The sequence below is a fragment of the Apiospora aurea genome (assembly GCF_038362705.1).
Source record: "Apiospora aurea strain CBS 24483 chromosome Unknown utg000006l_segment0_segment0, whole genome shotgun sequence".
Classification (NCBI taxonomy): Eukaryota; Fungi; Ascomycota; class Sordariomycetes; order Amphisphaeriales; family Apiosporaceae; genus Apiospora; species Apiospora aurea.
Genome location: NW_027117393.1, coordinates 1,767,955 through 1,795,478, shown reverse-complemented (window position 1 = coordinate 1,795,478; position 27,524 = coordinate 1,767,955). Strand labels below are relative to the sequence as shown.

Below are 27,524 nucleotides of genomic sequence, written 5' to 3'. Positions count from 1 at the left end.
CATACGTTCTACCGAGTTCACCACACCTTTTGGTTTTCCATGCAGTAGCGCCTTCTTTCCAAGGGCACCTGCAAAGCAGCCCTGGCCGGCGTCCCTTCCCGCGACCTGTTCCCATCTTTGAGGTGACTGCTTGCGCCCTTGTGCCTCGTAGCCCATCGACCCACAACCTTCACTCGCCAGCACCGCCGCCACCATGGCCGACTCCGACGGCGAGTACAATGGCTCCGACGACGAATTCCAAGTAGCCTCGAGCAACCCCCACGACACGCGCGGCGGCCGATCGCGACCCGACGGCAAAAAGGGCGGGCGCAAGGAGCAGAAAACGGCGGCATGGGAGAACCTCCAGCGGTCCTGGGATGAGGTGACCGAGGGCGCGGACGGTTCCCTGCTGGGCGCCATCGAGGGCCTGGCCGAGGCCCAGAAGCGCGCGCGCCTGCTCAAGGACACGACGCCCCTCCAGAGAGGAATCATACGGCACCTGGTCCTCGTCCTGGACATGTCCTTCGCCATGCTCGAGAAGGATCTCCTGCCCAGTCGCCACGAGCTGGCCATGGCCTACACGAGGGACTTCGTACGGGAATATTTCGAGCAGAACCCCATCTCCCAGCTGAGCATCGCGGGTATGAGGGACGGCGTCGCCGTCCGCATAAGCGACATGAGCGGAAGTCCAAGCCACCACCTGGAGAAGCTGGAGGAATGGGTCAAGCAGGAGCCCCAGGGCAGCCCCAGTCTACAGAACGCGCTGGAGATGTGTAGGGGCGCTTTGTTGTGAGTATTTCTTCCCCAAAGCCTAATCGATACCGGCACAACACATTTGAACTCGTTTTTCTCATACATCACCTACAGTAATACTCCTTCACACGGCACACGGGAAGTCCTCGTCATCTACGGGGCCCTCATGTCCAGCGACCCTGGCGACATCCACGACACCATCAGCTCGCTGATAAAGGACCGCGTACGAGTATCAGTGGTGGGAATCGCTGCACAAGTGGCCATCTGCGCCGAATTATGCAGCAAAACGAATGGTGGCGATGAGTCCGGCTATCGGATAGCACTGCACGAGCAGCATTTCCGCGACTTACTCCTCGAGCTCACGACACCGCCCGCAACACGTACAGAAGAACAAAGCAATGCCAGCCTGCTCATGATGGGCTTCCCCCTCCCGCACCTTGGCAGAAGGGGATACGATCAACTATTGCGCATGTCACAACCGACCCACAAGAGAGGGCTACGACTGCACGCGCTGCGGCTCCAGAGTCTGCCGTTTACCAGCCGAGTGCCCTGGCTGCGGTTTGACGCTGATTCTCTCCACTCACTTGGCTCGCTCGTATCATCATCTGTTCCCTCTACGAAACTGGGTGGAGGTTCCCTGGTCGAAGGCCACACGCTCGAAGGCGTGCTATGCCTGTCTAGCTCCGTTTCCCGACCCGCCGAAGGCCAAGGGCAAGGGGAAGGACAAAGCCGAGGCCGGCGCCGCAGCACCAGGTGCTCCGGCCAAAACGCCCAAACAGCCGAGGGGGCTAAGCGAGTCAAGTCGGTACGCATGCGAAGTTTGCAACAACCACTTTTGCATAGACTGTGACCTGTTCGCGCACGAGATTCTGCACAACTGTCCGGGATGCCAGAGTGACACGAGAGCAAGAGACGACCCCAACCCGGATCTGGAGATGAACGGTGTAGACGCGGGTCCCGCGGCGACTCATGTCAACGGCAATGCCAACGGGAGCGCGATGGAGATAGACTCGTGATTGAGAGTCTTCACATAAGAAAGAGAAAAAAAGACTTCAGTAGCTACTAGAGACGGCCCATGATGCAAGTCGACCAGGAGCGAAGTTTTAAGGATAGAAAGGAAAACGGCGTTTTTTTTCGAGGCAAAAAACGCCTCGTGACCCCAAACGGGATACTTATTTGCCTCTATTGGATGGATTATCGCCTGGATGAGGCTGGGACTTTGCATCTCTTCCACGTTGTAACTTTATATACTGGATCGGGGCCCTACGACCGACCCCCTTATCGAGCCTGAATTATTGAGCACAACAGTTCAGACAAAATTAGATCACTGGTGATTCGGCTCATAATGATATTTAAAAACGATATAATGATGGTGAACAGCCTCTTGCTGATATAAATATGTGCTCGCTTGCTCAATAAACGACCATGCCTTGCTTTCCCTGTGGATTCGCGACCCGACACTTCAGCTGTCTTCTAATATATATACATTGTGTGCAATCTCCAGAGGTACACCCCCTTATGGTTGCCATCAACTGGTGACCTCAAGTTTTTCTCTCGTCCTGCCTTTGGTAGCTGTTAATTCATGTGGCAGTCAGTGGCTTAATAATATCAATCGCATCTACTACAAGTTACCCCTCTCGGCCTGCTCCCTCTCAATCGCCTCGAAGAGGCTCTTGAAGTTGCCGGCGCCGAAGCCCTCAAAGTGCTCGCGCTGGATGATCTCGACGAAGACGGTGGGGCGGTCGACGAGGGGCTTGGTGAAGAGCTGGAGCAGGTAGCCGCCCTCGTCGTAGTCGATGAGGATGTTGAGGCGCTCGAGGGTGTCAAAGTCCTGGCGGAGCTCCCAGGAGCGCTTCTCGGTGGCGAGGCGCTGGCGCATCGTCTCGTAGTAGACGGGCGGGACCGAGATGAACTCGACGCCGCGGGCGCGCATGGCAGCCACGGTCGAGATGATGTCGCGGGTCAGCAGGGCAATGTGCTGTACGCCCGCGCCCGAGTTATAGACGACGTATTCCTCGATCTGGGACTTTTCTTGCCGGAGGCGGGCTCGTTAATGGGCATTTTGACGAGGTTGTTGGCCGAGGCCATGACGATGGAGCTCAGGGCCGAGAACTCGGTGCAGATCTGCGAGTCGTCGACGCTCCAGAAGCGGTGAAAGGAGAGGCACTGCTCGTAGAAGGCGCAGGCGGCGACCATCTCGTTCCAGCCCTGGTTGCCGACGCAGTGGTCGATGCGGGCGAGCTCCACGGGGGGCAGGCTAACGCTCGAGGGGGGCGGGGACTGTGCGCGGAACCCGGGCAGGAAGACACCACTGTACGAGCCCCGGGAGATGAGGGTGTGGGTGGTGTCGCCGTACGTGCGGATCACGGCCGTCTCGACGGCGCCGTGCTGCTTGTCGTGGATCCGGGCGGGCTCCTGGACCGAGACGGCGCCGCCGGACATGGCCTTGAAGTAGACGCCCTCGACGTTGTCCACCTCGAAGGCGACGTCTTTGACGGCGTCGCCATGCCTCTCCAGGTGGGCGTGCATTTCCTTGAGGAGGGCACTCTCGGCCTCGGTTATGGGCTCCTCCTCCGGGAGGTGGGCATGTGACCGGATAGGGGATGTGAAGACGAAGCGAATGTCGCCATTCGCCACCACGTACGATGTGAAGTATCTGCTGCCTGTCTCCAGGCCCTTGTATGCTATGGTTTTGAAGCCGAATAAGGTGTTGTAATAGGACGCCGCTTGCTTAGCGTTGCCCACCCACCAAGTGACATGGTCGTAGGCTTGGAAGTTGGCAACTCCTGCTTGCACTGCGAAGCTGTCGGCGTGGGTGAAGCTGTCTACCTGAGAGGAAGGCATATCGACAGTGTGGCCATTAGGCAGCTCGGATACTGCGGAAGGTGCCATATCTGGTCGCCTGTAGTGTCGAAAAGCAATAGGTTTGGTGTTTTTGTTGAAAATGAGTGCCAGTAAGTCAATAGAGGCTGTTAGGTAGTGCCAGAAGCATCAATGGTCAGCTGCCACGTTCAATATGACCTTGGTTCACGTCAGAGAAAGGGAGGTTTGCTTTGATGGATTCATCAATGAGTATTGAAGAGACCATTGTGGAATACCGAACGATATTAACATGACTTGTAAGTCCCGGCAGATCAGTAACGGTCAAGAGCGGACCAACGGTTGCCATCCGAGGGTAGACATTGCCGTTACGAAGTTCCGCACTGGAGGCCCCTTTGCTTAGGTCAGATGGCCCGAAACAATGCGCAACGGCGGGTAGTGTTGCTTCGAACGTAGAGCTTGGATGCGGATATCCCATTGTTCTTGCATCCTTGGATGGCGGAATGCTGGCCGCGCTGCTGATAGACTCGGGCCAGGCGCAAACCCGCTCGGCTACCCACGGCCATCCACGGGCGCTGCAGCGAGTGACCACTCAGACAGCGTCATCCTGCCATATCAATGCACTTCGACAACAATGCGGCATGCACCTCCCGGAGAATGAGGAAATCCTTATCAATTCGACCGCCTAACCTAGGACTCGTAGTCACCCGTAGAGGCAACTATCGCACCCTGGTAGAGACTTGTGGCGCTGAGCTTTGTTAGTTGTTGTTTGGGAACCCCCCACCACCCCAGGTCAGCGACTGATGAAAAGTCCCGGACCATCTGAGCTGTATCCGGCTTCTGTTCAATCCGTTCTCACTACGTCTTCAAATCGAACCCGAGCCACCAGGACGTCGCTTGTCAGTATTGGAAGATATATCCAGACCCCACGATATTTACTCAGTATACCGAATCATCCGACATACCAACCCGAAGAAACCATAAGTCATCATGGAGTCCACCTCACTTAGCCGGCGAGACGAGAATGTGCTGGAGAAGATGAAGGATCCGGAATCGAACCCCCTTACGGCTGTCCTGATAGACTCGACATTGCCTAAAGACCCGAATATCCATCAGCCCTCTATCTACGAACGGGTCTCTCAGCGAGAACGCGACATAGTAGTGGCAATGCAGCAACTTGAAATGCAGCTGGCCGGGCTCGAGACTACCGCTTCAGTCCCAGACCCTACCGAGCAATACAAGACCTGTGTTGCCCAACTTGGCCAACTGATAGCCGAGTATCCCCGGTACGCAAGTGCCCGCAACAACAGAGCTCAGGCTCTGAGACGAATATACGGCGACAGGATGTTTTTGCATGGAGATGACCCAACAGCCCTTGCCCAGGGTGCGGCGCTCTCGGAAAGACAGGAGGCAGCGGCAATGGCATTCTCAGATCTTGACGAGGCTGTCAAACTGTTGACACCCAAGAGCCTGTTTTCATCCATCTCCCCACAAGCGAGCAAGACGCTGGCGCTTTCTCACACCCAGAGAGCAGCGCTGTACCATATGACGGCGAAAGGCCTGTCGGACGGGAGCAATCTGCATATACACGAGGATCGCAAAGAAATCGGCTGGACTAAGATGAACTTTGAAGAAGCGGCATCTAGAGATTTTGCTTTGGGCGGACGATACGGGAATGAAATCGCCAAGGGACTTGCTGTTGCCACGAACCCTACAGCAAAGTTGTGTGGCCAAATCGTTCGCGAGGCTATGAAGAAGGAGTATGGTCCCGCGCTCGAGGTTTGAGGTTTGAGGTGGAGGTGGAATCACAAAGATCTCTTAGAGAGCCCAAGACGTCTTGACAAGCGCATGTCAGTATAGAGCATCTCGTAGAACTGAATCGCACATGCTAGGGGATTCTCCAGGGAGGCTTACCTTTGAAGAGAAGCAATTGTCTGTTGCGTGGTCTTGCCCTTTTCCTTCTCTTCGCGATTGATCCGAGTAGCAGCTGCGCCGAGACCAATGACGAGAGCGAAGATGGGGTCGGCAACCTTGGAGATGATATAAGTGGGAGGCGCCATAGTGTGCTGTTTGCGCAATATGAAGCGCAAGACGACTTGGCAGGTGTGTAATTGCTCTATTATTGAAAGTTGCTGGGGCCTATTCAAGTTGCGATCAAGCCGAGTGCCATGTCAATTGGTTTGCTGTGTTGAGTTGGCGAGCTTCATCAGCGTCAATGGTCAATTTCTCGGACCAACCCGGCCCCAAGCTCCGTTGCTCATCGGCCTATCGGGGGATACTTGCCATCAGGTACCTTTCCAAGTGGGAGCAGCGTCGTTATCTAATCAGACGCTCGGGCCAGACCAGCGACCCCACAGATCGCCTTTTCTCATTGGCCATGGATTTTTGCCCTACACACAAATCCACGATTTTTCATTGGGAACTTTTCCAGCCGGGTTGGTCAACGCAGGCCAAAGGAACATCACCAATCCTCACACACAACGTCCCTCTTTCCGACTTCATACTTGCCCTCGACAACCCGACGACAAAATGAAGTTCCTTAAGGTCGGCAGAGTTGCCATCATCACCCGCGGCCGCTACGCCGGTAAGAAGGTACGTTTCGACAGCCAGACTTCCCGCCCCAAACAATTATTTGTGTGCCTGTGGAGGGGAGAAGACGCACGCTCGGGACGGAATTATTCGACAGATATAATTCGAGCGGTTCGATTTCAGAAGATATGATGATTACTTGGGGCACGGCGGGTTCAAAGACGGCGGGAGTCAATTGCTAACATGCCTTCGTGAAGGTCGTCATCATCCAGCCCGTTGACAGCGGCAACAAGACGCACCCTTACGGCCACGCTCTGGTTGCTGGCATCGAGCGATACCCTGCCAAGATCACCCGCCGCATGTCCAAGACCCGCCAGGAGAAGCGCTCAAAGATCAAGCCTTTCGTCAAGGCCATCAACTACAACCATCTGATGCCCACCCGTTACACTCTGGAGCTTGAGGGTCTGAAGGGTGCCGTCACTGCCGACACCTTCAAGGAGGTCAGCCAGCGTGAAGATGCCAAGAAGAACGTGAAGAAGGTGCTGGAGGAGCGCTACACCAGCGGCAAGAACCGATGGTTCTTCACCCCTCTGAGTATGTTACCACTGCGCACCAGCCCAACGCTCCCTCGGTCGACCCGGCTAACCATTCTGCAGGATTCTAAATAAAACGCATTTTCCTCGTTCACGTTCTCATGTCGTTCGGTTCTCGGGGTTCAAGGGAAAATGGGAGAGATGTTATATCGCATCCTTTACGGTCTAGAGCGCAATAGGAAATTGCTCTTGATGAATTGACAGCATTGACAAAGACAACCAAATACGACCGTGTCCGTGTGTGCTGTGTTCTCGACGAGTAATGATGCCTGACCTCGATACGACGGAACAGAACTGGCGCTTCAAAGGAGTTAAAGGTCACGGAGAGGTCAATATTAGTATTATTCGTTCATCTCCGAACGGTGTTGGACTTTGCATCAACACTCGCAACTGCTACATATTCGACAGTTGGCCGAACATGACTGGGATGAACTAGGGGAACTGCCTTACCCCTTGCTTTCTGTACCTAAATTGGTAGAAAGCAACCCTGTGCAACCAACAAACACTTCTAGTGATGGTGACTTCTGAACGTTTCAAAATGTTTCTGATCTTAACCTATCAATGGCAAAGACCGAGCCACGTGCCGATGGTCAGCTTTGCATATTGCTATGGGCTTTCGGCTTCGAATGCCTACTGTCTTTCGGTGATATAGATGTCTCAAGCAACTTACCTTGGTCCGTTACTTGGTATGACCCTGGTGATCGATATCTCGTGATACAATATGGCAAGTGTTGGCTGGGCCTCCTGGTCTGCCATGTTAACATCACACCCATATATGATCTAGTTATATGCTGTAAGACTGATAACAAGGTAACCGCACGCTTCTCCCCTTCTGTCTCTGCAAAGTCTGTTCCGGCGGTGGCGTCATATAAGACAAGCTTCCTCCAGGGCATGTCCATATACCTCTATATAGCTGCAAAATACGGAGCGTAGAAAAGCATCCATAACCTTGAGTCCTACATCAACCCAACGCCATGGGCAACGTCAACGTGGGGGGTATAAGGAAGTAAGTAAGTTAAGCTTGTTTTGGAATTTTCGCGAATAGCCGCGCGTGCCATGTATTTATACTCAGGTCAATATTTCGAAAACGGGCGGATGTCCGCCGATGCAAGCGGTCCGTCGCGCGAGACAGGGAGTAAGGGACTCAGGAAACACGCTGCTGGGCCCTTTTCGTTGTCTTGCATCTTCTCTCTTGGTGTCTCTCTGCGCCGCGAGCACACAATCAACGTGCTCTATATTGCGCACAATACATGTCTTTGGATACCTGGTAGGCCCGATAGAGAGATCCCACGTGTTTAGCCGCCAAGAGGATTTTTGTTCTCTCTAGCAGGCAAAGAAGTAGGTATGCATTAGATGAGAGACCGATCATGATCAATTTTGGCTTCCAATAGAGCGGCGGACTGTGGAACGAGCGCGAATCTGAGGAGCAGATCGGCACCAGTCAGATGTGTCGGTGAAGACAACGAAGATAAAGATTTAGAGGCTGATAGATAAGGGAAGCCAAACTCAATTACACGTAATTATAGGCCAAGGATTTTATTCACTTGCTATTATCTATAGTTTACTCTCTGCTAGATAGCTGAACCAGGCAGGATAAGAGGTAAAAATACAATTCACAGTATCCGAAGTCTCGGTATTTAAAGTGTGGTCCAAATATATTCGATGTTTTACATTCAAGATTTGTCTATTCGCCCAGCGCCGTTCTCTAATTTACATCCGGACACTTTTTGTCGTGAAACATCTCCGTCCCACCGAGTCCTTTGCTCTCGACGCCTTTCCTGTGTTCTATAGCTGTACAGTCAGACACTGACAGGCCCTCTCTTGCAGAAGGAAGGCCCGAGTGAATGAGAAAGGATCCAATCAAGTGGCTTCCTTGTATAAAAAGGGCGCAAAATGGGAAGGAAGAAAATGGGTGCAAATTATGTACTGGAAATATCGGGATCCCCATCCTGCTATGATCACACTGTTCATAGCTCCTGGGGGTTTGCCCTGTGATCGAACCACCACGTCATCATCATCTCGTGGCGGTTTTGCCATTATGAACTCCGGACCTCGCCTCGTAATATCAAATGTCATTTAATAAACAGGTGTTGTACCCATTCATCATTTCTCATCCCCTCATGAGTTCCAGCCGTACTTGGCAGCGGCCTCAGACATGTACTTGGAAGGGTCGTATTCAGGGGCGTACGTCGGGGCCAAGCCTCCGAAGAGAACGAAGATGACGAACAAGCCAACCGAGATAGCGATGACCTTGCGCAGAACAGGCTTGGTCTGGCCAAGTTCAGCCCACTGGCGGCCGCCCTCAGCAGCATAGCCCTTGATAGCCTCGTAACCAAGCTTGTAGTAGATCATGCCACCAAGAGCAATGGTGTAGCCGAAGGCCTGGAGACCCGAGATAGGAGTACCCCAAATCAGCATAGAGGCAGCCACGAGGAGCACATCCTTAAGGACACCGCAGAGGGTCATGACAAGGGAGGAGGTCTTGCCGATCTGTGATTTCTTCTGTCAGCATCAGTCCTTCATGAGTACCGGGGGTTGCAAGACTTACCAGAAGCACAACGGAAACGTTAAGCATGAAGGCGCAAAGACCGTTCAGGAAGAAAGTGAACAGACCAACGTGGTAGACCTGGTCCATGGAAACCTTGGGCACCTCCCAGAAAAGAGCAACAATACCGTTCATGACAGCGCAAACGGGAGCGAAGTAGTACACAGAGACCAGTGGATCCATCTTGTACTCGGCGGAGCTGAGGAGAGCCTGAACCAAGTTGAGGCGGACAGCCTCAAAGACGACACCACCAATCTGGAAGAAGAAGCCGACCCAGACGAACTTGATCTCTCCGAAGGAGGCAATCATGACACCAACAACAATGGCCGAGACGTTCATCAAAACCTTCATGTTGGGCTGGGCAATTCCCATTACCCAACTGGAAAGGAGAACAGCGACGGGCGTAGTGGCCTTGAGCATCTGGATGAAGGCAACACTGAGGTAAAGGTAGGTCAGGTTGCCGCAGATCAAACTCAAGCTGAAGAAGACACCGATGGGCACAATGGCGCGCAAGTAGACGCGGCCAGTCATCTTGACGGTCTTGCGGCCGTCAAGGAGGTGGGTGTAGCGGGCGAGGATTTGCGTCATGATCGTGGCGAACGTCAAGTGGTACGTCGTGAGGATGACGGGATAACCTGTCTAGTCTTAGAATCGTGCTTCACCGCAGCAAGTGCGCGAATCGGCGCTGGTGGTGCGACTTACGGAAGTTGAGGGTGTCGAGAATCCATTTGTTGAACAGAATGACGGATGACGAGCAAGCGATCCAGACTCTGTGTGCCTCTTCGTTAGCGATCTATGTTCCTTCCGCGACAAGGGCGGGCGCCGGGCGCCGCAGCTGGATCATCGACGTACGTGACATATAGTGCCGGGTGGATGTTCAGGCTCAGGCCAAGAGCATCCGACTTATCGGTAGCAGGGGCGGGCAGAATGGGGCCCTTGGGCTCAGGCCGCGGGATCTCGCCCGAGACTCTGGTCTTCTCTTCGCCGCTCATTTTGTCGTTGGTATCGTGGAAATATTAAAAGGATGTTATAGAAGAGAAGTAAGTGTACAGTACAGTGGTATCAAGAATGAGAGGGATGTAACGAGTGCAGATGGCCTAGAAAGGACCGGGATGGCTGGTGAGAGCACGTCGAGAGGTGACTATTCCAAGACCGCGCAGAGCGTTGACCTTGTCTGGACCGGCTTCAAGGGGAGATTGAAGAGTACAGAGAAGGGATCGCGAGAGGAGAGAAGACGGGCTTGGTGTTTTGTTTAGGGAGGAGGAAGAGTTAAATCAATTGAGGGCAGACTGGGAAGTTGGCAAAAAGGGCTGCATTATTTGAGTTATGGCAGGGGCTCCACCCACCCACGCAGGTTTGATCTGGGATTATTTAACCTAGGACCTACGTAGCAGGAAGACAGGACAGGAGAGGTGGTGGGTGTACCGGTGGGTGGCAGGGAGGGGGAAGAGAGATAGGCAGATAGGGGGGCAGCATACAGCACGCGCACTGCACTACGCACGACCGAGTACCCTCCAGGGCTCTGTTCTAGGTTACCCGGGGAGCTGATCTGTAGCATGTACTGGAGGTACGTCGCTGAATCGCCGCCGACCGGTTGGTACATTCAAGTTTGGAGGCACCTAGAGGCACGCATTCACTCACGTCAATGGACGGTGGGGCAGACATCCGGGCCCGGTACTTCATTAGGGGTGGACGCGCCAGCCTGCCCCAAGCTCTGCAAAAGATCGTCACAGATTTGCAGTGCTATTGCAATATGTGATCGGGCCTAATCCTGTTCGCTGTTGTTTGTTGCTGCGTTGTTGCCATTGGATAAATTCCACAATCTGGCCTGCTCAATGCGCAATGCTCAATTCCCAAGTCTCAAGTCTCAATGCCCAGCGCACTTCAGCTGGTCCGTCGCAGCAGCCGTACATAAACTTCCATCTTTAGCAAATAAACATTGACGACTAGTCGCCGCTGCTGCCCGAATAGTCGCGGCCCCCAGCACGTTTTCTACCTAGACCTTGGCACCATTCCAGCCGACCGGCTTCTAGACTTCGGGTGACCCTTGGCGGGAATCCTTTCAAGGCCTTCAGCGCCTGTCGCACCAAACTACAGTCAACACAACACAACTCAAAATCGGCCGTGGTGGCTTGGCTGCCTTCCGGGACCCTGAAACAACGACGTGCCATCACTATTCGTCGTATCTGCAATGGGCAAAGCAAGAAAGGAATGCTGCATTATTTATCCTTTCCGCCGCGGTCATTACATCCTATTCGGTGTTTGTGCTTTTAGCCCCCCCTGGTAAGGACAAGATTGCATTGGACTGCGTGCAGTAGTGGTGGGTGGAGGCTCCTCCCGCGGTTGGGAACCCCACCCCCTGCAGATATCTAGATGTATATCTCTACGAGTATGTAGGTACTTCCTATACAGGGTTATAGATATCATCCTGACATTGCCTCAATACCGCTTCATACCCCCCGAAGATGCACATGCACTCAGCCAGTCCTCTCGCTTACTTTTGCTTCGCTGCAATGGGAGCCGGCACCCCCAAAGGTAAATTGTCATCGACATGTGCAGACGATAATAGTAGTCCTGGGAGGCCACTCTCCGGCGTACAGAGCATACTTAGTAGGAGAGGTGACGAATCAACGACCCGCCAACCCGCTTCCCCATCGTCCAGCTGTCCCGAACGCCAGAGCCTCTTCCTGTTCAATGCCTTAGGTTGATGACATCGTCATCGCACCCATAGTTATAGGAGCCAGCCCGCCCAGCGTCGCAATGAATCACCATCGCGGGGCACCACGGACGCCAACTTGCGCTGTTCGTCGTCCCCGGAACAGCGACCGCGCTACAGTGTGCACCACCCGTGGGATTGGGAAGCAAGCATGTATTAAGCAAACACAGTAGGCCTGGACAGTAGGCTTGGACAGTGGGCTTGGACAGTGGGCTTGGACAGTGGACTCAGTGCTGGACTCCAGGAAATCGCCAAATTCGCCGCGTACGTGCTGCTCGAGGCTAATGTCGTGCGCCCAGGCGGAAAAAGTTCTCACTGCTTCAATTATCCCGTTTGGCAGCTGTAATGCTAGTTCCCGTAGATTGCACGGCTAGACTTTCTACTACAAGACCGGGCTCGAAATGATGGTGGCTTTTTACACGCATTGGTCTAGTTGCAAATGCGTTATCATTGGCGCTCTTCTCGGGGAACACGAGAATAGTAGAGAGTTGACGGTGTCGTATAGTCGAGTCAGACATCTGCATCTCGAAGAGTGTCGCCCGCCTCGTATTGGTTACCTGAGTTCCGGCCAGATGTATGCAAGTAGGTGTTTGGTGGAACAGCGCACTCGATCATGCATTGCGACTGCTTGTGGACCCCAGGAGCCGAGAATTTTCTCCTTTGGGCAGAGCAATCGGCCGCGTAAGAGGTGGAAGAAGCTTTGTCGCATCCGCCGGTAGCCCATTTTGTGAGACAGCTTTCGTCATGGGCGTAGAAGTCGACGAGAACCATATACTGCAGACAATGACTTATTATTAGCACGAAACTGAATCGTGCTAAGCCATCGTGAGCTACTCTTCCCGGGAAAGGCTTGCTTAGCTGCCCAAGCCCTGAACGCAGTCTGGCCTGATCGACAGCAGATCCGGTCTTTTCCCTCTTGCAGCCCCCAGCAGCAGGAAGCAGCAGGAAGCGAACGGACAGCCGAGCAAACAGTGCTGCCAGAATCTCAACATGAGACGGCGGTTTCGCAGCCCTTCCCAGCCACTGATTGCGTAGATCTACCCCACTCCCTTGCGACGGAATTCAGAGTTGCAATGACCCCCTATCCAGCAGCCGCCCAAGGAGGCTTGCTGAGAGGGCTGATTACATGGCCAGCACAGAGACATACGAACGCCTCACGCCTCACATACATGGAAGCCTCGTTGTTTGTGGCGACCGAAGCTCACTGCTGTAGGAGAGCTTAGCATCATGGGCACCGCAAACGCATGCACAGACGACTGGCTGAGGTTGCTGCTTGTTCTTATCGAAATTAGATGATCTGTCAAGACCCATAAACCGTGGTCAATTCGACGTCGCCCACTAGTCAATCAAGAAAAAGCAAGGTCTGTGAAATAAAGCCGGCGAGGGATACCACCCACGCACCAATGCACCCACCCACACACTCATTGTGCATACATATGTACAGCATGTACCTAGAACGTCGGTCCACCGATAGCAGCGAAGTCCTGGGAAATGGAAGCTGAATGCTACTGCAAATAGGCCGGCAGTATTGAACGCCCGTAGTGCACCATCAAGCAGTTGGAGCAGCAAAAGGGCTGTTAGCGGATAGTAGTCAACAAGTAGCATTACTAGACTGCATAGTGGCAACGACTAGGGGAAAAGGGGTTCACGTTCGTTTGTTCCTGACTATAGTTCTAGCCCAATCGCAGGGTTTTCACGTTGAGGGCGCTGGGCGATCAGGGCCAATCGCAGGGCGGCAGAAGTGCTTTACGGCCAGTCCGCTTATCTGTTGATCTCCAGCGGCCGGGACTGTTCGCCAGCCCTTTCTTCTTGGAGTGTTGGCTGTTTTAGGCCCGTCATGCCTTGTCCGCGCCAACGGGTAAAGAAAAGCCAATTGTTGCACAACGCTGAGTTGCTGACGGAGCGAAACTAAAATGGCACCATACGGTAGCAGTGGGCAAGGCATGGCAGCTTGGGGTGTGCACAGCATCTGGGATCTAAACCTCTCGTGGAAGGATGAAACAGGAACGCCAAGCTCGGACATGTGAGAAATACGTGACAGATGCGGGCGGTGGATATTGCTTCATTTCACACAAAATTGAAATGCAAGGGTATAAGGTCGACTGTCGTGGACTGTCGCGGCTGCTGTGGAAACGATGATGAAATAGGATTGTCGAACGTAGATGCGCGTTGTGTGCGATAGAGCTCGGTCTCGCAGCATGCCACCGCAACCTTCTACCGACCTACTCGCACATCTAAGAAGCCGGTATCAATCAAATGGTCCATGTTTCCGTGTGTGTGTGTGTGTGTGTGTGTGTGTAGCTAAGCTTGTCGCCAAGTCATCTCTAAGCTTTCAGAAGCAAGCTTGCCCGTCGCCGCCGCGGCCGCCCAGTGCTCTCTGCCAGTCTGCCTCCCCTCCGCGACGCGCGCATCACGCATCCAAAAAGGGGGGGCGAACAAGATAATGAATTGGGAAGTGAGCGACGGCTCCTGGTGCAACCCTCCCGAGATCTGCGCTTCGAACTAGGTCCTCTTTTTTTCCATGATGGGCGGCCTTTGTCCCCAGTATAGGCCCCCCCCAGAATAGCCCCCCCTATTTGGACGAAGTGACGGGGTGTTCTTTTCGAGAGCGAGGTGCAGAGAGTCCAGAGCCCAGAATGCAGACGAGGGGGACTCGCTTAACTCATTGGAGGAGGTGCAACGAGATAGCTTGACCTTTGTAGGTGCGGTGTAGGAGAAAAAGTGAGTTGATTTGTTGGCTTGATCGCCCTGGATCGACCCCGCGACTCGAGTACTGGGCAGGGAATGGTACATCCCCTTGCGCAAGCTGAAGTGGGAGGGCATGAGGGGTAGGCCGACTATCGACCCCCCGGCCCAGGTACCTTTTCCGAGCGCTACCTGCCACCTCCCTCAAGTCGCAACGTTCAATAGACCCGAGAAGTAAACAAACCGGTACATGATCTATAAGAATGTGAACTAACTAACTGCTTGGGAAATCCTGGTAGGGGTGGGGTCGTTTGTTTTATTCTAATACCGCTTCCTCCTCACCGTCCGAATTCACAACTTTCCCTCCAGACTTCTCCTGTCCCAAGAACTCGAGAACCTCCTCGCATCCCCAGTCACCACCACAGAACTGAAAGAAGAAAGCAAAATGGCTGACATGTAAGTACATCCTCGAGCTGCTGCTTCACCCATTGGCGCCTGCTATTGTTCCCAATGGCGCTGTCTTTACCTGCCTGCATGCCATACGCCAGCTAGCTCCCCGACTGCACTGAATTCCCGTACTGACAACCGCTGAACAGCAACGTCGATGTTCTCGTTATTGGCGCGGGCCCTACCGGTCTCGGTGAGTACACGATCGACTGCGAAGCCATTTCAGCGAGCTAACCCATCTCAGGTGCTGCGAAGCGTCTGCACCAGGTCCAGGGCGCCTCTTGGTTGATTGTCGACTCGAGCGAGAAGGCCGGAGGTCTTGCCTCCACAGATGTCACCCCCGAGGGTTTCGTAAGTCTACTACCATTTCCGAAGAGCTCGAGAGCACCGCAGCTAATGACAATTCGTTCTGCAGCTGTACGATGTTGGCGGTCACGTTATCTTCTCCCACTACAAGTACTTCGACGACTGCATCGACGAGGCCCTGCCCAAGGAGGATGACTGGTACACTCACCAGCGTATCTCCTACGTCCGCTACAAGGGTCTCTGGGTCCCTTACCCCTTCCAGAACAACATCTCCATGCTGCCCAAGGAGGACCAGGTTGTCTGCATGAACGGCCTCATCGATTCCGCCCTCGAGTGCCGTGTTGCCAACACCAAGCCCAAGAACTTTGACGAGTGGATCATCCGCATGACTGGTGAGGGCATTGCCAACATCTTCATGAGGCCATACAACTACAAGGTCTGGGCCGTTCCCACCACCGACGTAAGTTTCCCCCGACCCTGAGATTCGCCGGGTATCTTCTCACAGAACATGACAGATGCAAGCCGCTTGGCTTGGTGAGCGTGTTGCTGCCCCTGATGTCAAGACTGTCACCAAGAACGTCATCCTGAACAAGGTTGCTGGAAACTGGGGCCCCAACGCCACTTTCAAGTTCCCTGCTCGCGATGGCACTGGTGGTATCTGGATCGCTGTTGCCGACACTCTCCCCAACGAGAACAAGCGTTTCGGCAAGAAGGGCGCCGTTTCAAAGGTGAACGCTGCCAAGAAGCAGGTCACCATGGCCGATGGTACTACCATCGGCTACGAGAAGCTGGTTTCCACCATGGCTGTTGACCACCTGGTTGAGGCCATGGACAACAAGGAGCTGGTCGATCTCAGCAAGGGCCTGTACTACTCGTCTACCCACGTCATTGGTGTTGGTCTGCGAGGCGAGCGCCCTGAGCGCATTGGCGACAAGTGCTGGGTAAGTCAATGCATTTCATGACTACTCCAAGAACGGGATACTGACATGCCAACAGCTCTACTTCCCCGAGGACAACTGTCCCTTCTACCGTGCCACCATTTTCTCCAACTACTCTCCCTACAACCAGCCCCAGAAAGACGTCAAGCTCGCCACCCAGCAGCTGGCTGACGGCAGCAAGCCTCAGAGCACTGAGGCCAAGGAGGGTCCCTACTGGTCCATCATGCTCGAGGTCTCTCAGTCGACCAAGAAGCCTGTGGATGAGGCCAACCTTCTCCGCGACTGTATCCAGGGTCTGATCAACACCGAGATGATCAAGCCTGAGGACGAGATCGTCTCCACCTACCACCGCAAGTTCGACCACGGTTACCCTACCCCTGCCCTGGAGCGTGAGGGCGTCCTCAAGGAGCTTCTCCCCAAGCTCCAGGATATGGACATCTACTCCCGTGGCCGATTCGGCAGCTGGCGATACGAAGTCGGTAACCAGGACCATTCGTTCATGCTCGGTGTGGAGGCCGCCGATCACATCCTGAACGGCGCCGTCGAGCTTACTCTCAACTACCCTGACTTCGTCAACGGCCGCCAGAACGGCGAGCGCCGTCTCAACCAGGGCCCCATCGCCGCGAAGAAGGCCGGTCTGCCCTCGCACCCTAAATAGAGTGTTTGAGCAAATCAAGTAGAGTTGCCGGGAATATTCTATGGTATATTTGCATTTGCGTTGGAAGCATTTGATATGGGCTTCGTTTCTTCCTTAGATACGACGAAGCATGGCAGCCGGAGTTTTCGGGAGAATATACCTGCTACGAGATTTGACGAGATGCTATTTGAAAGGGACCGGGCTGGGGGTCTCGCGGGCGTGCTTGGCTAAAACAAAACAGGCAATCCCGAGGGAATGGGAGGGTAGGTGTATCGCTATGGAGCCTATAGACTAGAGCGAAATTTGATGATTTTATGGCACCGGATGACTGCGTGTTGACTAGTGAGCCCTTTACAGGATGGATTGGTATAGTCACGAGCAGCGTCCATCCTGCGCACGATGATGGACTGCACAAATTGGCATCCATGTTTGAAACATTGATGTATTAGCAGAGCAAACACCTGCAGTTAGTTGCCTTGAGTAATCTCCTATTCCTGCATACCTAGGTAGTTACCTAGGTAGTCGGCCGTTATTCGCTGGATTTTTGGGGGTCCTTGACCGACTATTTCATTGGACTAATGCACACCAATTATGCTGGAACAGGAATAGATTGGCCCGACCTGATTGATGTCTCGTAGTGTGCGTGGGAGTGACCTGTAGTCGTAGTGGTAAGGGTAGCATGTAGCAGGTGGGTGGTGGTAAGGCATGTACAATATGTAGCACCGTAGTCATAGCCCATGTGCTAATAAGTTGTCGAAGTGCTAAGGATCGAGCCTTTGCCCTTTAGCGTAAGCTGTCGTCGGGAAGGCTCCCCGCCTGGAGCATGGATATAATACACCTCATTCTGTAGATATCGAGTGTTGTGGACGGTTTTCGGGCTCATGCCCATACTCCATACCTATCCGTACACAGCCAAGGAGAAAGTCGACGTGTGTGTTGACCAGGGCCCCCTCGGAAGCCATGTGCCACGGATGGGGCGTCTCTTACATCATACGTCAGTGCTGTAGGCCTACTGCTACATAAGCTTGTTCCCTTGGCCTTGCCCCCCCTTGTCGTGACCTCTGCTATCTTCCCGAGGGGCAGAGGGGCGGAGAGGACGAGGGGGCCGGGTTGAAATTTGCGCACTCTCGGCATTTGCCATGGGTGCAGAGGACAGGATGCCGCGAAGGGGGCTCTCTGGCTTGCTGCAAGCGTTCGACTTGTAGATGGCACTGGAATAGACGGCAGGAAACAAGGAAGAAACACTTGAATTTGCGAGGTTAGGTAGGGGATACTTCTGGATACCCCATCCGGCTTACCCACTGGCTATCCACTATGGCAGCCCGAAGAGAAGCGCAGACAAGGGATTATCCGAATTTAATTTGTTGCCCTTCGTCTTGAGTCCTTCTCCCACCCACGACCACGAGCAGCAAACCAGCAAGCAGAGAGAGTATTGGCAGTCGGGGTCCCTTGACGAAGAAAAAGAAGAAGAAAGAGATAGAGCGAGGCCGAGTAGTCCGGGCCTTGCTTGCACTGCACGTACGTACGTACATACCGTACATAGGCTGTCTTGTTTCCCAATCCCTACCTGCCCTACTTGGGTATCGCTGCCGACATCTTCTCCGTCCTCTTCGGCAACCGACCGTTACAGAAAGGCCCTGAAGCGCAGCTTTCTGTTCTGTGCACACAGCACACACAGCACACAGCACACCAAGCCAGAGCAAAGCAAAGCAACGCAAAGCACCTAATTGAACCTCTAGCATAGCTCTAGCCCACTTTTTGCCTGCTGGGCTGCCCGCACCCCCCCCAGCGCGACCAACATTGACGCCCTTCGCGCACTTTACTTAACTCACTTGTACTTACTCACCATTTCCATCTCCACAAGGGCGGTCACTGCTCACTTTTGGACCCTTTGGCTTTTGCGGTTGCCATATTCGTCGAGAACCGAGGAAGGGGACAAAAAGGAAAAGAAGAAAAAGAGTCCCTGCTATGTCCAGTAACCGACGAACCCATGAGCGCCACACCCGCGTTCCCCAACACCACATCTCGCTCCTTCAAGACGGACAGACCTGAACGCTCGACCTGCTGCTACTTTAGTCTGCCTGGCCTATGATCCCTTAGACGTCGCCATGGACGGCGGCTCTGTGGTCGTGATAGACGACCAGCTCGATCCGCCAGCGCGCATCCTGGAGCGTCTGGGCCAGATCGCTGGCTACTCCTGGGAGTCGCCCGATCTCGTCCACTCGACATATGATAACTGGCACGTCGCCGGCACACGCTTCGTGTCGCCCTACTCGACAGCGACGACCCCCTCTCAATATGTCACGAGCCCTCCTACTTACGCCGGACGCTCCTCTACGAGCCCGGCTCCCCAGGACGAAGCTGGCAGCGATAAATCGTCAGCGTCCACCCCGAACGCCTCGGGCCCCGACCTTTCCAATCTCGAAGAGCAGCCGGTAGTCGCGCGTGTTTCCTACCATGTCTTGCGAGAGGAACGGGTCTTCCACACCTGCAAGAACCTCATTGCTACCTCCGACCCGAACGGAGACCATATCGTGAAACCGATAGATTTGATCAGGCTGCCCCCGCAGCCAAGCGACCGTGGGCCCATTGTGGTCGCCATCTACGAATCACCCGGTCCCAACTACTTGTCGGAGGTGATGGACCTAGGACCGGCGTACTACTATGCCAAAAGGGTAGAAGATAGATGGGAAGCTGATCGGCGTGAGCATTTCAACCTGGACGAGCCCATCAGCCTGCAACATTTCCTCGACTTTGCCATTGGCGCCACCCAGTGTTTAGAGATCCTCCACCACCGGCATGGCATGATACATGGCGAGATACGGGGCGACACTTTTCATTACAACATCGAGGAAAACCAAGTCAAATTAACTGGCTTCGGCTCGGGGCTGCGGACGTTCGAGCATGGCCTCACCAGCACCGGCTGGTCTACTCTATCCAAAGAGCTAGGGGCGAAGCACAAGTTGGTGTACATCAGCCCGGAGCAAACGGGCCGTATGCCGGCTGAGCCCGATACCCGAACCGATATATACTCGATAGGTATCCTCTTTTGGCAACTCCTCACGCAACAGCCGGTCTTCAATGCGCCCACGCCACTGGATATAATACAGTCTGTATTGGGCAAACGGATACCCCTCGTGTCTACCACACGACTAGATGCGCCCGATGTGCTTGGCCGGATCATACAGAAATGCACGGCTAAGAATATCCATGATCGCTATCATTCCGTTAGTGGTTTGCGGTTCGATTTTCAAATGGTCAAGGAGCACCTGTCCAGGGGAGATAATCTTGCTCTGAGGTCTTGGAACATAGCATCGCGAGATGTTAGTTCCTTTTTCATGCTGCCCACAAACATGATCGGCCGCTCAAGGGAGAGGCAGACCATGATCAAAGTTATCGAGCGGGTGGCCAGAACACATCAGAGCTCTGTCACTGCTAGTAATAGATTCTCTGACGGTTCGGCCCTGTCAAACGATTTCCTAGACGCTGCTGATGGCTCAAGTGAGGGCGCAAGCTCTGTTGAAGGCGGCCCGAATCGCAGAAGTGGCTCGTTCACAAACCAGACGCTCTCGGCGGACACAAGAATCTCGAGAACGGGCTTCAATACTCTGCTGAATGGCAATGAAACCCCCACGATATCTGGAGAAACCGCCTCGTCGGGCCATTCATCCGGCGCCCCAAGAATAACCCGAGCCTGGGAACGGCACCAGTCCGTATCTTTTGAAACGAAGAGTCTCACAGATAGCTTCGGCGAAAGGCAAACAAGGCATAGTGGTATCGAGAGCAACTGCTCGCTCTCCCGCCAGCTTGGCTCGACAAAATTCCGAAGGAGAGGCCATTGCGAGGTGGTCGTCATTGAAGGAGCCGGAGGTCTCGGCAAATCAACGCTCGCGCAGCAAGTGCTTACAGATGCCAAACGAAGGGGCTACTGTGCCACTTCTAAATTCGACACAGCCAGGAGAACCGCTTTTGGGCCACTGCTCAAGCTGGTTTCGTCTCTTTTCAGGCAAGTGTTTGTGGAAAGGAACACCGAGACGCCACTTCACATGGCCCTGAAGGAGTATGTCCGCCCCATTTGGCCCATGCTTCACAAACTGCTTGGCCTACCAGAGCATCTGTTCGGTCCTGCCGAAACCATGGTCCAACGGTCGGCTTCTGCGGCACAAAGCCCTTCCAAGAACGACAACATCCGAGCTACTATTCGGAGGCGTGGTTCATCTCCTGGGAGCTCCCCCGGCGCCCAAGCAAGAAGTCCACGGGTCCCGTCCCAGACCTCTCAGGAGTTTCTTCGTTCTGGTGCCTCCACGAAGACCATTCGTCTAATGAACACGTTCCTAGATATACTCCGGATTTTTACCACATACCATTTCATCTGCTTCGTATTGGATGACCTGCATTATAGCGATGATGAGAGTCTAGAACTCATCACGCAGATGATCGGGGCAAGGCTGAAGATGGTGGTTATCGTGACCTACAGGCCGGAGGAGATTACTGCCGAAGAGGTTATGAAGGTCTTACAACCGTCTGACTCCGAAGAACATCCTAAAGCCAACGGACCCCGCATCACTCGAATTGTCTTGGAGCCGCTGATCGAATCTGAAATCCAGCATTATGTCGCATCGACACTATGCAGGCCCATCCCTGAGATCGAGCCATTAGCAATCGTCATCCAGGCCAAAACCCAGGGGAACCCTTTCTACATGCGCGAAATGCTTGGTGCCGCTTATCGCTCGAAGTGCATATGGTACGAATACAAGGAAAATCGTTGGCTATATGATCTGAATAAGCTATTCGACCAGTTCAAGAGCGAGCATGACTACGACCTTCTAGACACTGACTTCGTGACCCGTAGACTGAGTGAGCTACCTCCAGCCTCTCGGTCATTGCTCGCCTGGGCCTCTTTAGTTGGAACCTCGTTCTCGTTCCAGCTTATCTGCACACTTCTTGATCTTGATTCAAACACGGTTGACTGCATGTGCGCTGAGGGTTCCGAGCTTCACACAAGATACACGAAAGAAGAAGCAGTTGCTGGGCTACAAGCAGCCATCGCAGCATACATCATTGTTCAAGGCGAAACTGACGACCGGTTCCGATTTACTCACGACCGGTACATCCAGGCGGCTTCTTGTCTGCGTGAGTGCAACAAGAGCAACATGCATTTCCATATCGCACAGACCTTGATGAAGGAGTCGTTATACTCCGGCATAAGGTCACGGGACAGCACCGCATCGCACATATGTGAAGCCCTGTCCGAGATTAAGGCCAGAGTGAAATCTCGAAAACCATACCGGAAATATCTGACTGAACGCGCGTCGGTTGCAGTCGAAAATGGCGCTCGGCCAACCGCTGCCAAGTACTTCTCCAGCGCCATTGAGCTCTTGCAAGAAACAGATCCCTGGGATGAGACCCAAGACGACGTTGAGTACGAGGAGACGCTGCAACTATATCTGCGCGCAGCAGAGTGTTACGTCTATATGGGGCAGAACACTACTGCCCATCGCTTCCTGGACACGATCTTCCACCACGCGAGAACCGCAGGGGACAAGGCATCAGCTTGGCTCATACAATCGCGAATCTCGGCCCAGAACGGTGACTCGCACACCGCGCTGAGCATACTGAAGAGCAGTCTCGAGCAACTACAGGTCGATTTTGACGATGGCCCAAGTGTGACATTCGAGTCGCTCGACGCAGAGTTCATGAGGCTATCAACTCAAGTCGCGTCTACGGACCGCATGGAGCTCCTGAACTCCGCAAGCAGTGACCCTCAGCTTGTGTCAGTCGGGGCCATACTTGCAGACGCCTGCACTGCAGCCTGGTGGAGCGACAGCCTTAGCTTCTACAACCTCACTTTGACGATGCTGCGGCTACACCTAAATGAGGGCTATTACCCGCAGTCCGCAACAGCCTTCCTATATGTTGCTACCATAGCCTTGACACGCTTCAACATGGTGGGGTTTGCGGCCGAGCTGGGCAGCCAAAGCATGGAGCTGCTAGACCGCCTGAGAGATCCGTTTTCATCGGCGCGTGGATACATGATATACACTAACCTGGTAGCCCACGTTCGTATCCCTATTGGCGTTACAGTCAGTCAGTTGGAGCAAGCAATTGAGTTTGCTGCCGCTGCCGGCGACCGGTTATCTGTCATTCTCAGCTTCGGGTACTCTGCGCAAACCCGGTTGTACGCCAGCGAGAATTATGCAGACCTTGAAGCAATCTGTCAATACTGCTGTGAAGAGATCTCCGGGTGGCATCTGGACACTCGGGGTGGCCCGATGCTCATATCTGTCAGGCAGACTTGCCGTGCGATGGCAGGTAAAACGCAGACCACAAAGCCTCTGGAGGTAATGTCCGACCCGCAGCACTCCTCCACAGGCTACAAGGACTGGTTGAGCAGTGCCGCTAGGGATGACGGCAGGTCCTTGCTACTATACGAAGCAAACGAGATCATTCCCATGTATCTGTACGGTCACTACGAGCAGGCCTGTGAGATCGGACGAAGGTGCATTGCGAAAATACATCTCCTCTGGTCTGGCCGGAACACTCGGGTTGTACTCCTGTTCTACAGCCTCTCATTAACTGGCCTCTTGTTCCAAAAGCTTGCCGATCCACGCAACAAGGCCGAAGACTTGCAAAAGGAAGTCCAGGACACCATGGCCTTGCTGCAAGAGTACAACAAACAGATCAAGGACTGGCAGATAGTGTCCGATGTAAACTATCTAGCCTGGTCAAGATACATGGATGCCTTGATCGCCGAGCTCTCCCGGGATCACGGAGAAGCAATGCGTCTGTACGAGACTGGACTCGACCACGCATCTGAGCACAACTTCACTTTTGAAGAAGCTCTGGGGAATTTCCTGATGGCCGGCTTTTTTATTCGACAGTCCGCCAGGAGATCGGCCCGAGCTGTGCTGCGGGAATCGGTTGGCCTATGGCAACAGCTGGGTGCTATCGGCATTGCACGCCGTATCGAGGAGGAGCATGCTCTGCTTCTTTACGGACCTACGCAGAACATGAGAACTGTCGAGGCCGGTGTGCAGACGGACTTTGCGGGCGACACCGCATCCGTGGCTTACCCTGAAGACGACGATGTCCAGAGGTCACAGCAAGCCACCATTGCCGAGTCGAGAGAGACCCGAATGGCTGCCTGGCGGGGTTCGGTACAGCCTGAATCTGGTGTCGGGCTTCCTACATTGGACATGATTGACCTGCACGCAATCCTGATGTCTTCGCAGGTCATCTCATCCGTATTGCAGGTCGATACACTACTGAGAACTATGTGCGATGTCATCTTGCAGACCTGCGGTGGATCCGCTACGCAAGCTGCCATTGTCGTACAGGACGAAGAGGCCGAGGAAGAGGCCTGGTGTGTTGCCGCCAGTGGCGAGCCCGACAAAGGGGCTGCTGCACATATGCCTCCAAGACCGTTAGCAGGCACTTCTCTTGTTGCCGAGAACGTTGTACTGTACTGCACACGCTTCCGGGAGGCGGTTTTCATTCCAGATCTCATCAAGGATGAGAGATTCGGCAACGTGAGTGAGATGTGGCTACAGAGGAACCCACTCAGCAAGGCTGTCATCGCGATCCCCATCTGCCATGGTTCGAAGCCCCTGCTCGGTGTTCTCTACCTCGAGGGGGAGCCTGGTGCATTCACCGACAGGAACGTGACAGTGTTGCAGTTGCTAGTCAACCAGATCGGCATCAGTTATTCAAACGCGCTGTCGATGAAAGCGATAGAGAAGGTGTCTGCCGAGAACGTAGGCATGGTCGAGGTTCAGAAGCAGGCTCTTGCGCAAGCTTTGGAAGCCGAGACCAAGGCAAAGCATGCCGAAGCGAAAGCATTAAGGAACGTCAAGATAGCCGAGGAGGCTGCCAAGGCCAAATCGATATTCCTGGCCAACGTTTCTCACGAGCTGCGTACACCACTGAACGGCGTTATCGGCAACTCGGAGCTTCTCAGAGACAGCAACCTCAACAGAGAACAGCTCGAGATGGCCGACTCTATCCGAGTCTCGGCGGACCTGCTCCTCGCCGTCATCAATGATATCCTCGACTTCTCCAAGATTGAAGCGGACAAGATGAAATTATACATCGTTGCGTTCCATCCTGAGGAGATGGTCAAGGAAGTCGTCCGAGCTGCCTCGTACAGTAACCGAGAGAAGACATCGAAGAAGAACGTGAAGATAATCCAGGACATCAACCTTCCCCCGATGCTCATATATGGAGATCCGATCCGCCTGCACCAGGTGCTTGGCAACCTGATCTCCAACAGTCTCAAGTTCACGGAAGACGGGGCTGTCACAATAGGGGCCAGGATCGATTCCGAAACAGCCGAGAACGCGACGCTGACCTTCTGGGTCCGGGACACTGGCATTGGAATTCCTCGCGAGCAGTTGATCAAGTTGTTCCAGCCATTCAGCCAAGCAGATGCTAGCACCGCCAGAAAGTACGGCGGCAGTGGCCTGGGTCTCAGCATTTGCAAGTCGCTTATCGAAACCATGATGAAGGGAAGGATCGAACTGGAAAGCGAGGAAAACATTGGCACGACGGTCTGGTTCAGCGTCACTTTTGACAAGGCGAAGCCAGAAGTCTCTGCTGGCGATGCACAAACTATCCACATGCCACAGATCATCGACAAGCCTCAGAAAACGACCAAGAACAGCACGAACCCACCCCCCAATCCTTTCATGGACCTGACCCGGATCCCCAAGGATGAGATACGAGTATGCATTGCCGAGGACAACCTCATCAACCAGAGGATAGCCATCCAATATGTCCGCAAACTGGGTTATACCAAAGTGGATGCGTACGAAAACGGTCTCAAGGCGGTCGAGGGCCTACGGGAGCAAGCCAAGTCGGGCAACCCTTACCACGTCGTTCTCATGGATGTTCAAATGCCTATTCTGGACGGCTATGAAGCCACTAAGCTTCTGCGAAGGGATGACATAGAAATCGTGAGGAAGGTGTTGGTCATCGCCATGACAGCTTCCGCGATCCAGGGCGATAGAGAAAAATGCCTGGCCGCGGGGATGAATGATTACCTGGCCAAACCTGTCAAGGCTGATCTGCTTAGGAGGAAGTTGGATACTTACATTACTGGTCAGGTACTCCCACCGTTGGCGCCATCGAGAATTTCCCCCATGCCTCCGACACCGCCCCTGATAGAACAAGCGGGAGGAGGAAGTTATTATGACAACCAGCCCGCGCCCAGTCCGCCCATCATGTCCACCTCGGACATGAATGGCTCCGCGGTATCTCTGGTGCCAGCGCAAACAAGCCAGTTGGCTCTTCGGCCCAAGCAACCTCCCAGCCAGCCATCCAATGAGAGCATAAAACCGGGCTCCGTCTCCGATTCGAGCTCCATCATCGAAACTCCTGGCTCAGCAACACCTGCACCAATAGCTCCTGTAGCACCGGCAGCATCAATAGCTCCTGCAGCTCCTGCAGCTCCTGCAGCTCCAACAGCAGCACCAGCACCAAAAGATGCCAAGCGCCAGCCTCGGAAGCTGACCAAGAGCCGCCACAATAGTGAAGTCATAGACAAGGAGAAGCTGGACAAGCTGGAGAAGCAGGATAAACAGGAGAAGCAGGAGAAACCAAAAGCTGTTCTGAAGAAGACGCAAAGATCAAGCGTTACTTCGCTGGAGCAAGCGGCAATTCAAGATAAGGAGGGCGCGGTGTCTCAAGACGACGGGCGTCGTGCCAGCTTGGCGAGCTTGAGCAGTCTTGGGAGCCGAAGCTTCTTCTCGAAAGGAGGGAGCTGAACAGCAGCATAGAAGCACAGGGATGGAAATGTTTGTTTGTAGGAACTAGGTAGATCCGCACTTTTGGGGGGGGCTATGTTATATCACGATGTTACGAAATCTATCACGCGCTTAGAGCGATGCTAGGTTTGAGATGGGTGGTCGCCTTTGCAGTATTTTGACACGGCGCTAGACCCTGCTGCTACTATCACCGCCAACACTACTACTACTACCAGCCGGAGGGGGAGGGCAGGGTTCTCTGAGTCTGAGTCTGATTCTGATGCTTTGGGGATAGACTGTTGTTACAAAGGGGGGTTAGCATTGCATATTGCGCGTGTGTTTGTGCGTGTGTTGATTGGGTGTTACTCGGTGTTTGCATTTTCGATTACTGCATAGTGACTGTTTTTGTGCTTGATTGCGACTTGAGGCAAGCGAAGAAAGAGGGGGGGATGAGCGGAGAGTAGGAATGAGTGAGCGGGAGAAAGAGGAGAGGGAGTGAGTGGTTCCATGAGGGAAGTGGAAGTGTAGAGAGAGAGCTGTAGATATCTACCAACTCTAACGGGCATAAAATGGACATGATCATGACAGTATTAAAAAGTATTGCTATATTAATATCGACATCTCCTGCCGTGGCACATACTTGTATGTGTACGTGTATGCATGCACTTGAGTATTGATTGTGTCACGACACCCAAACAGAGACACTCGTATTCATCCCTTCGTGTTCTTTCTCTTACGCTTGCCCCAGGTTCCGATACGCGCAGTCCCCGGGACTTGCTTAACTCGGGGCCACCAACCGGCTTCCTCGACTGCCCACACAATTACATGTAGGCGGC

At 53.8% G+C, this 27,524-nt stretch overlaps 8 protein-coding genes across 8 annotated transcripts; 5 read left to right on the top strand and 3 right to left on the bottom strand.

The window, feature by feature from the left end:
• Positions 1-193: 193 nt before the first annotated feature.
• On the top strand, positions 194-1,748 carry PG986_009158 (uncharacterized protein; the record flags this gene model as incomplete). The annotated part of the gene is made up of 3 exons (XM_066845380.1): positions 194-768; positions 847-1,358; positions 1,414-1,748. The coding sequence occupies 3 exons, from the start codon at positions 194-196 to the stop codon at positions 1,746-1,748; spliced, it is 1,422 nt and encodes a 473-aa protein (XP_066697778.1).
• A 605-nt stretch (positions 1,749-2,353) lies between these two features.
• PG986_009157 (uncharacterized protein) lies at positions 2,354-3,624 on the bottom strand (the record flags this gene model as incomplete). Its single annotated transcript, XM_066845379.1, has 2 exons — positions 2,354-2,758; positions 2,800-3,624. 2 exons carry the CDS (start codon positions 3,622-3,624, stop codon positions 2,354-2,356), a joined length of 1,230 nt encoding a protein of 409 aa, XP_066697777.1.
• Positions 3,625-4,542: 918 nt separating this feature from the next.
• PG986_009156 (uncharacterized protein) lies at positions 4,543-5,337 on the top strand (the record flags this gene model as incomplete). The annotated part of the gene is made up of 1 exon (XM_066845378.1): positions 4,543-5,337. The coding sequence occupies one exon, from the start codon at positions 4,543-4,545 to the stop codon at positions 5,335-5,337; it is 795 nt and encodes a 264-aa protein (XP_066697776.1).
• A 20-nt stretch (positions 5,338-5,357) lies between these two features.
• Positions 5,358-5,612, bottom strand: PG986_009155 (uncharacterized protein; the record flags this gene model as incomplete). The annotated part of the gene is made up of 2 exons (XM_066845377.1): positions 5,358-5,388; positions 5,467-5,612. The coding sequence occupies 2 exons, from the start codon at positions 5,610-5,612 to the stop codon at positions 5,358-5,360; spliced, it is 177 nt and encodes a 58-aa protein (XP_066697775.1).
• Positions 5,613-5,986: 374 nt separating this feature from the next.
• Positions 5,987-6,827, top strand: PG986_009154 (60S ribosomal protein eL27). The gene is made up of 3 exons (XM_066845376.1): positions 5,987-6,144; positions 6,339-6,675; positions 6,738-6,827. The coding sequence occupies exons 1-3, from the start codon at positions 6,082-6,084 to the stop codon at positions 6,743-6,745; spliced, it is 408 nt and encodes a 135-aa protein (XP_066697774.1). The 5' UTR covers positions 5,987-6,081; the 3' UTR covers positions 6,746-6,827.
• Positions 6,828-8,792: 1,965 nt separating this feature from the next.
• On the bottom strand, positions 8,793-10,211 carry PG986_009153 (uncharacterized protein; the record flags this gene model as incomplete). The annotated part of the gene is made up of 4 exons (XM_066845375.1): positions 8,793-9,164; positions 9,223-9,854; positions 9,922-9,989; positions 10,072-10,211. The coding sequence occupies 4 exons, from the start codon at positions 10,209-10,211 to the stop codon at positions 8,793-8,795; spliced, it is 1,212 nt and encodes a 403-aa protein (XP_066697773.1).
• A 4,854-nt stretch (positions 10,212-15,065) lies between these two features.
• PG986_009152 (udp-galactopyranose mutase) lies at positions 15,066-16,969 on the top strand (the record flags this gene model as incomplete). The annotated part of the gene is made up of 6 exons (XM_066845374.1): positions 15,066-15,076; positions 15,217-15,260; positions 15,312-15,418; positions 15,483-15,833; positions 15,889-16,314; positions 16,370-16,969. 6 exons carry the CDS (start codon positions 15,066-15,068, stop codon positions 16,967-16,969), a joined length of 1,539 nt encoding a protein of 512 aa, XP_066697772.1.
• Positions 16,970-19,056: 2,087 nt separating this feature from the next.
• On the top strand, positions 19,057-26,709 carry PG986_009151 (serine/threonine protein kinase; the record flags this gene model as incomplete). The annotated part of the gene is made up of 1 exon (XM_066845373.1): positions 19,057-26,709. One exon carries the CDS (start codon positions 19,057-19,059, stop codon positions 26,707-26,709), a length of 7,653 nt encoding a protein of 2,550 aa, XP_066697771.1.
• Positions 26,710-27,524: the final 815 nt, after the last annotated feature.

Excerpts from the sequence above, each read along its gene's own strand:
- PG986_009154 (XM_066845376.1), top strand. The coding sequence starts at position 6,082 with ATGAAGTTCCTTAAGGTCGGCAGAGTTGCCATCATCACCCGCGGCCGC. Across the intron at positions 6,145-6,338 it reads GCCGCTACGCCGGTAAGAAG|GTCGTCATCATCCAGCCCGT; the intron begins GTACGTTTCGAC and ends GCCTTCGTGAAG.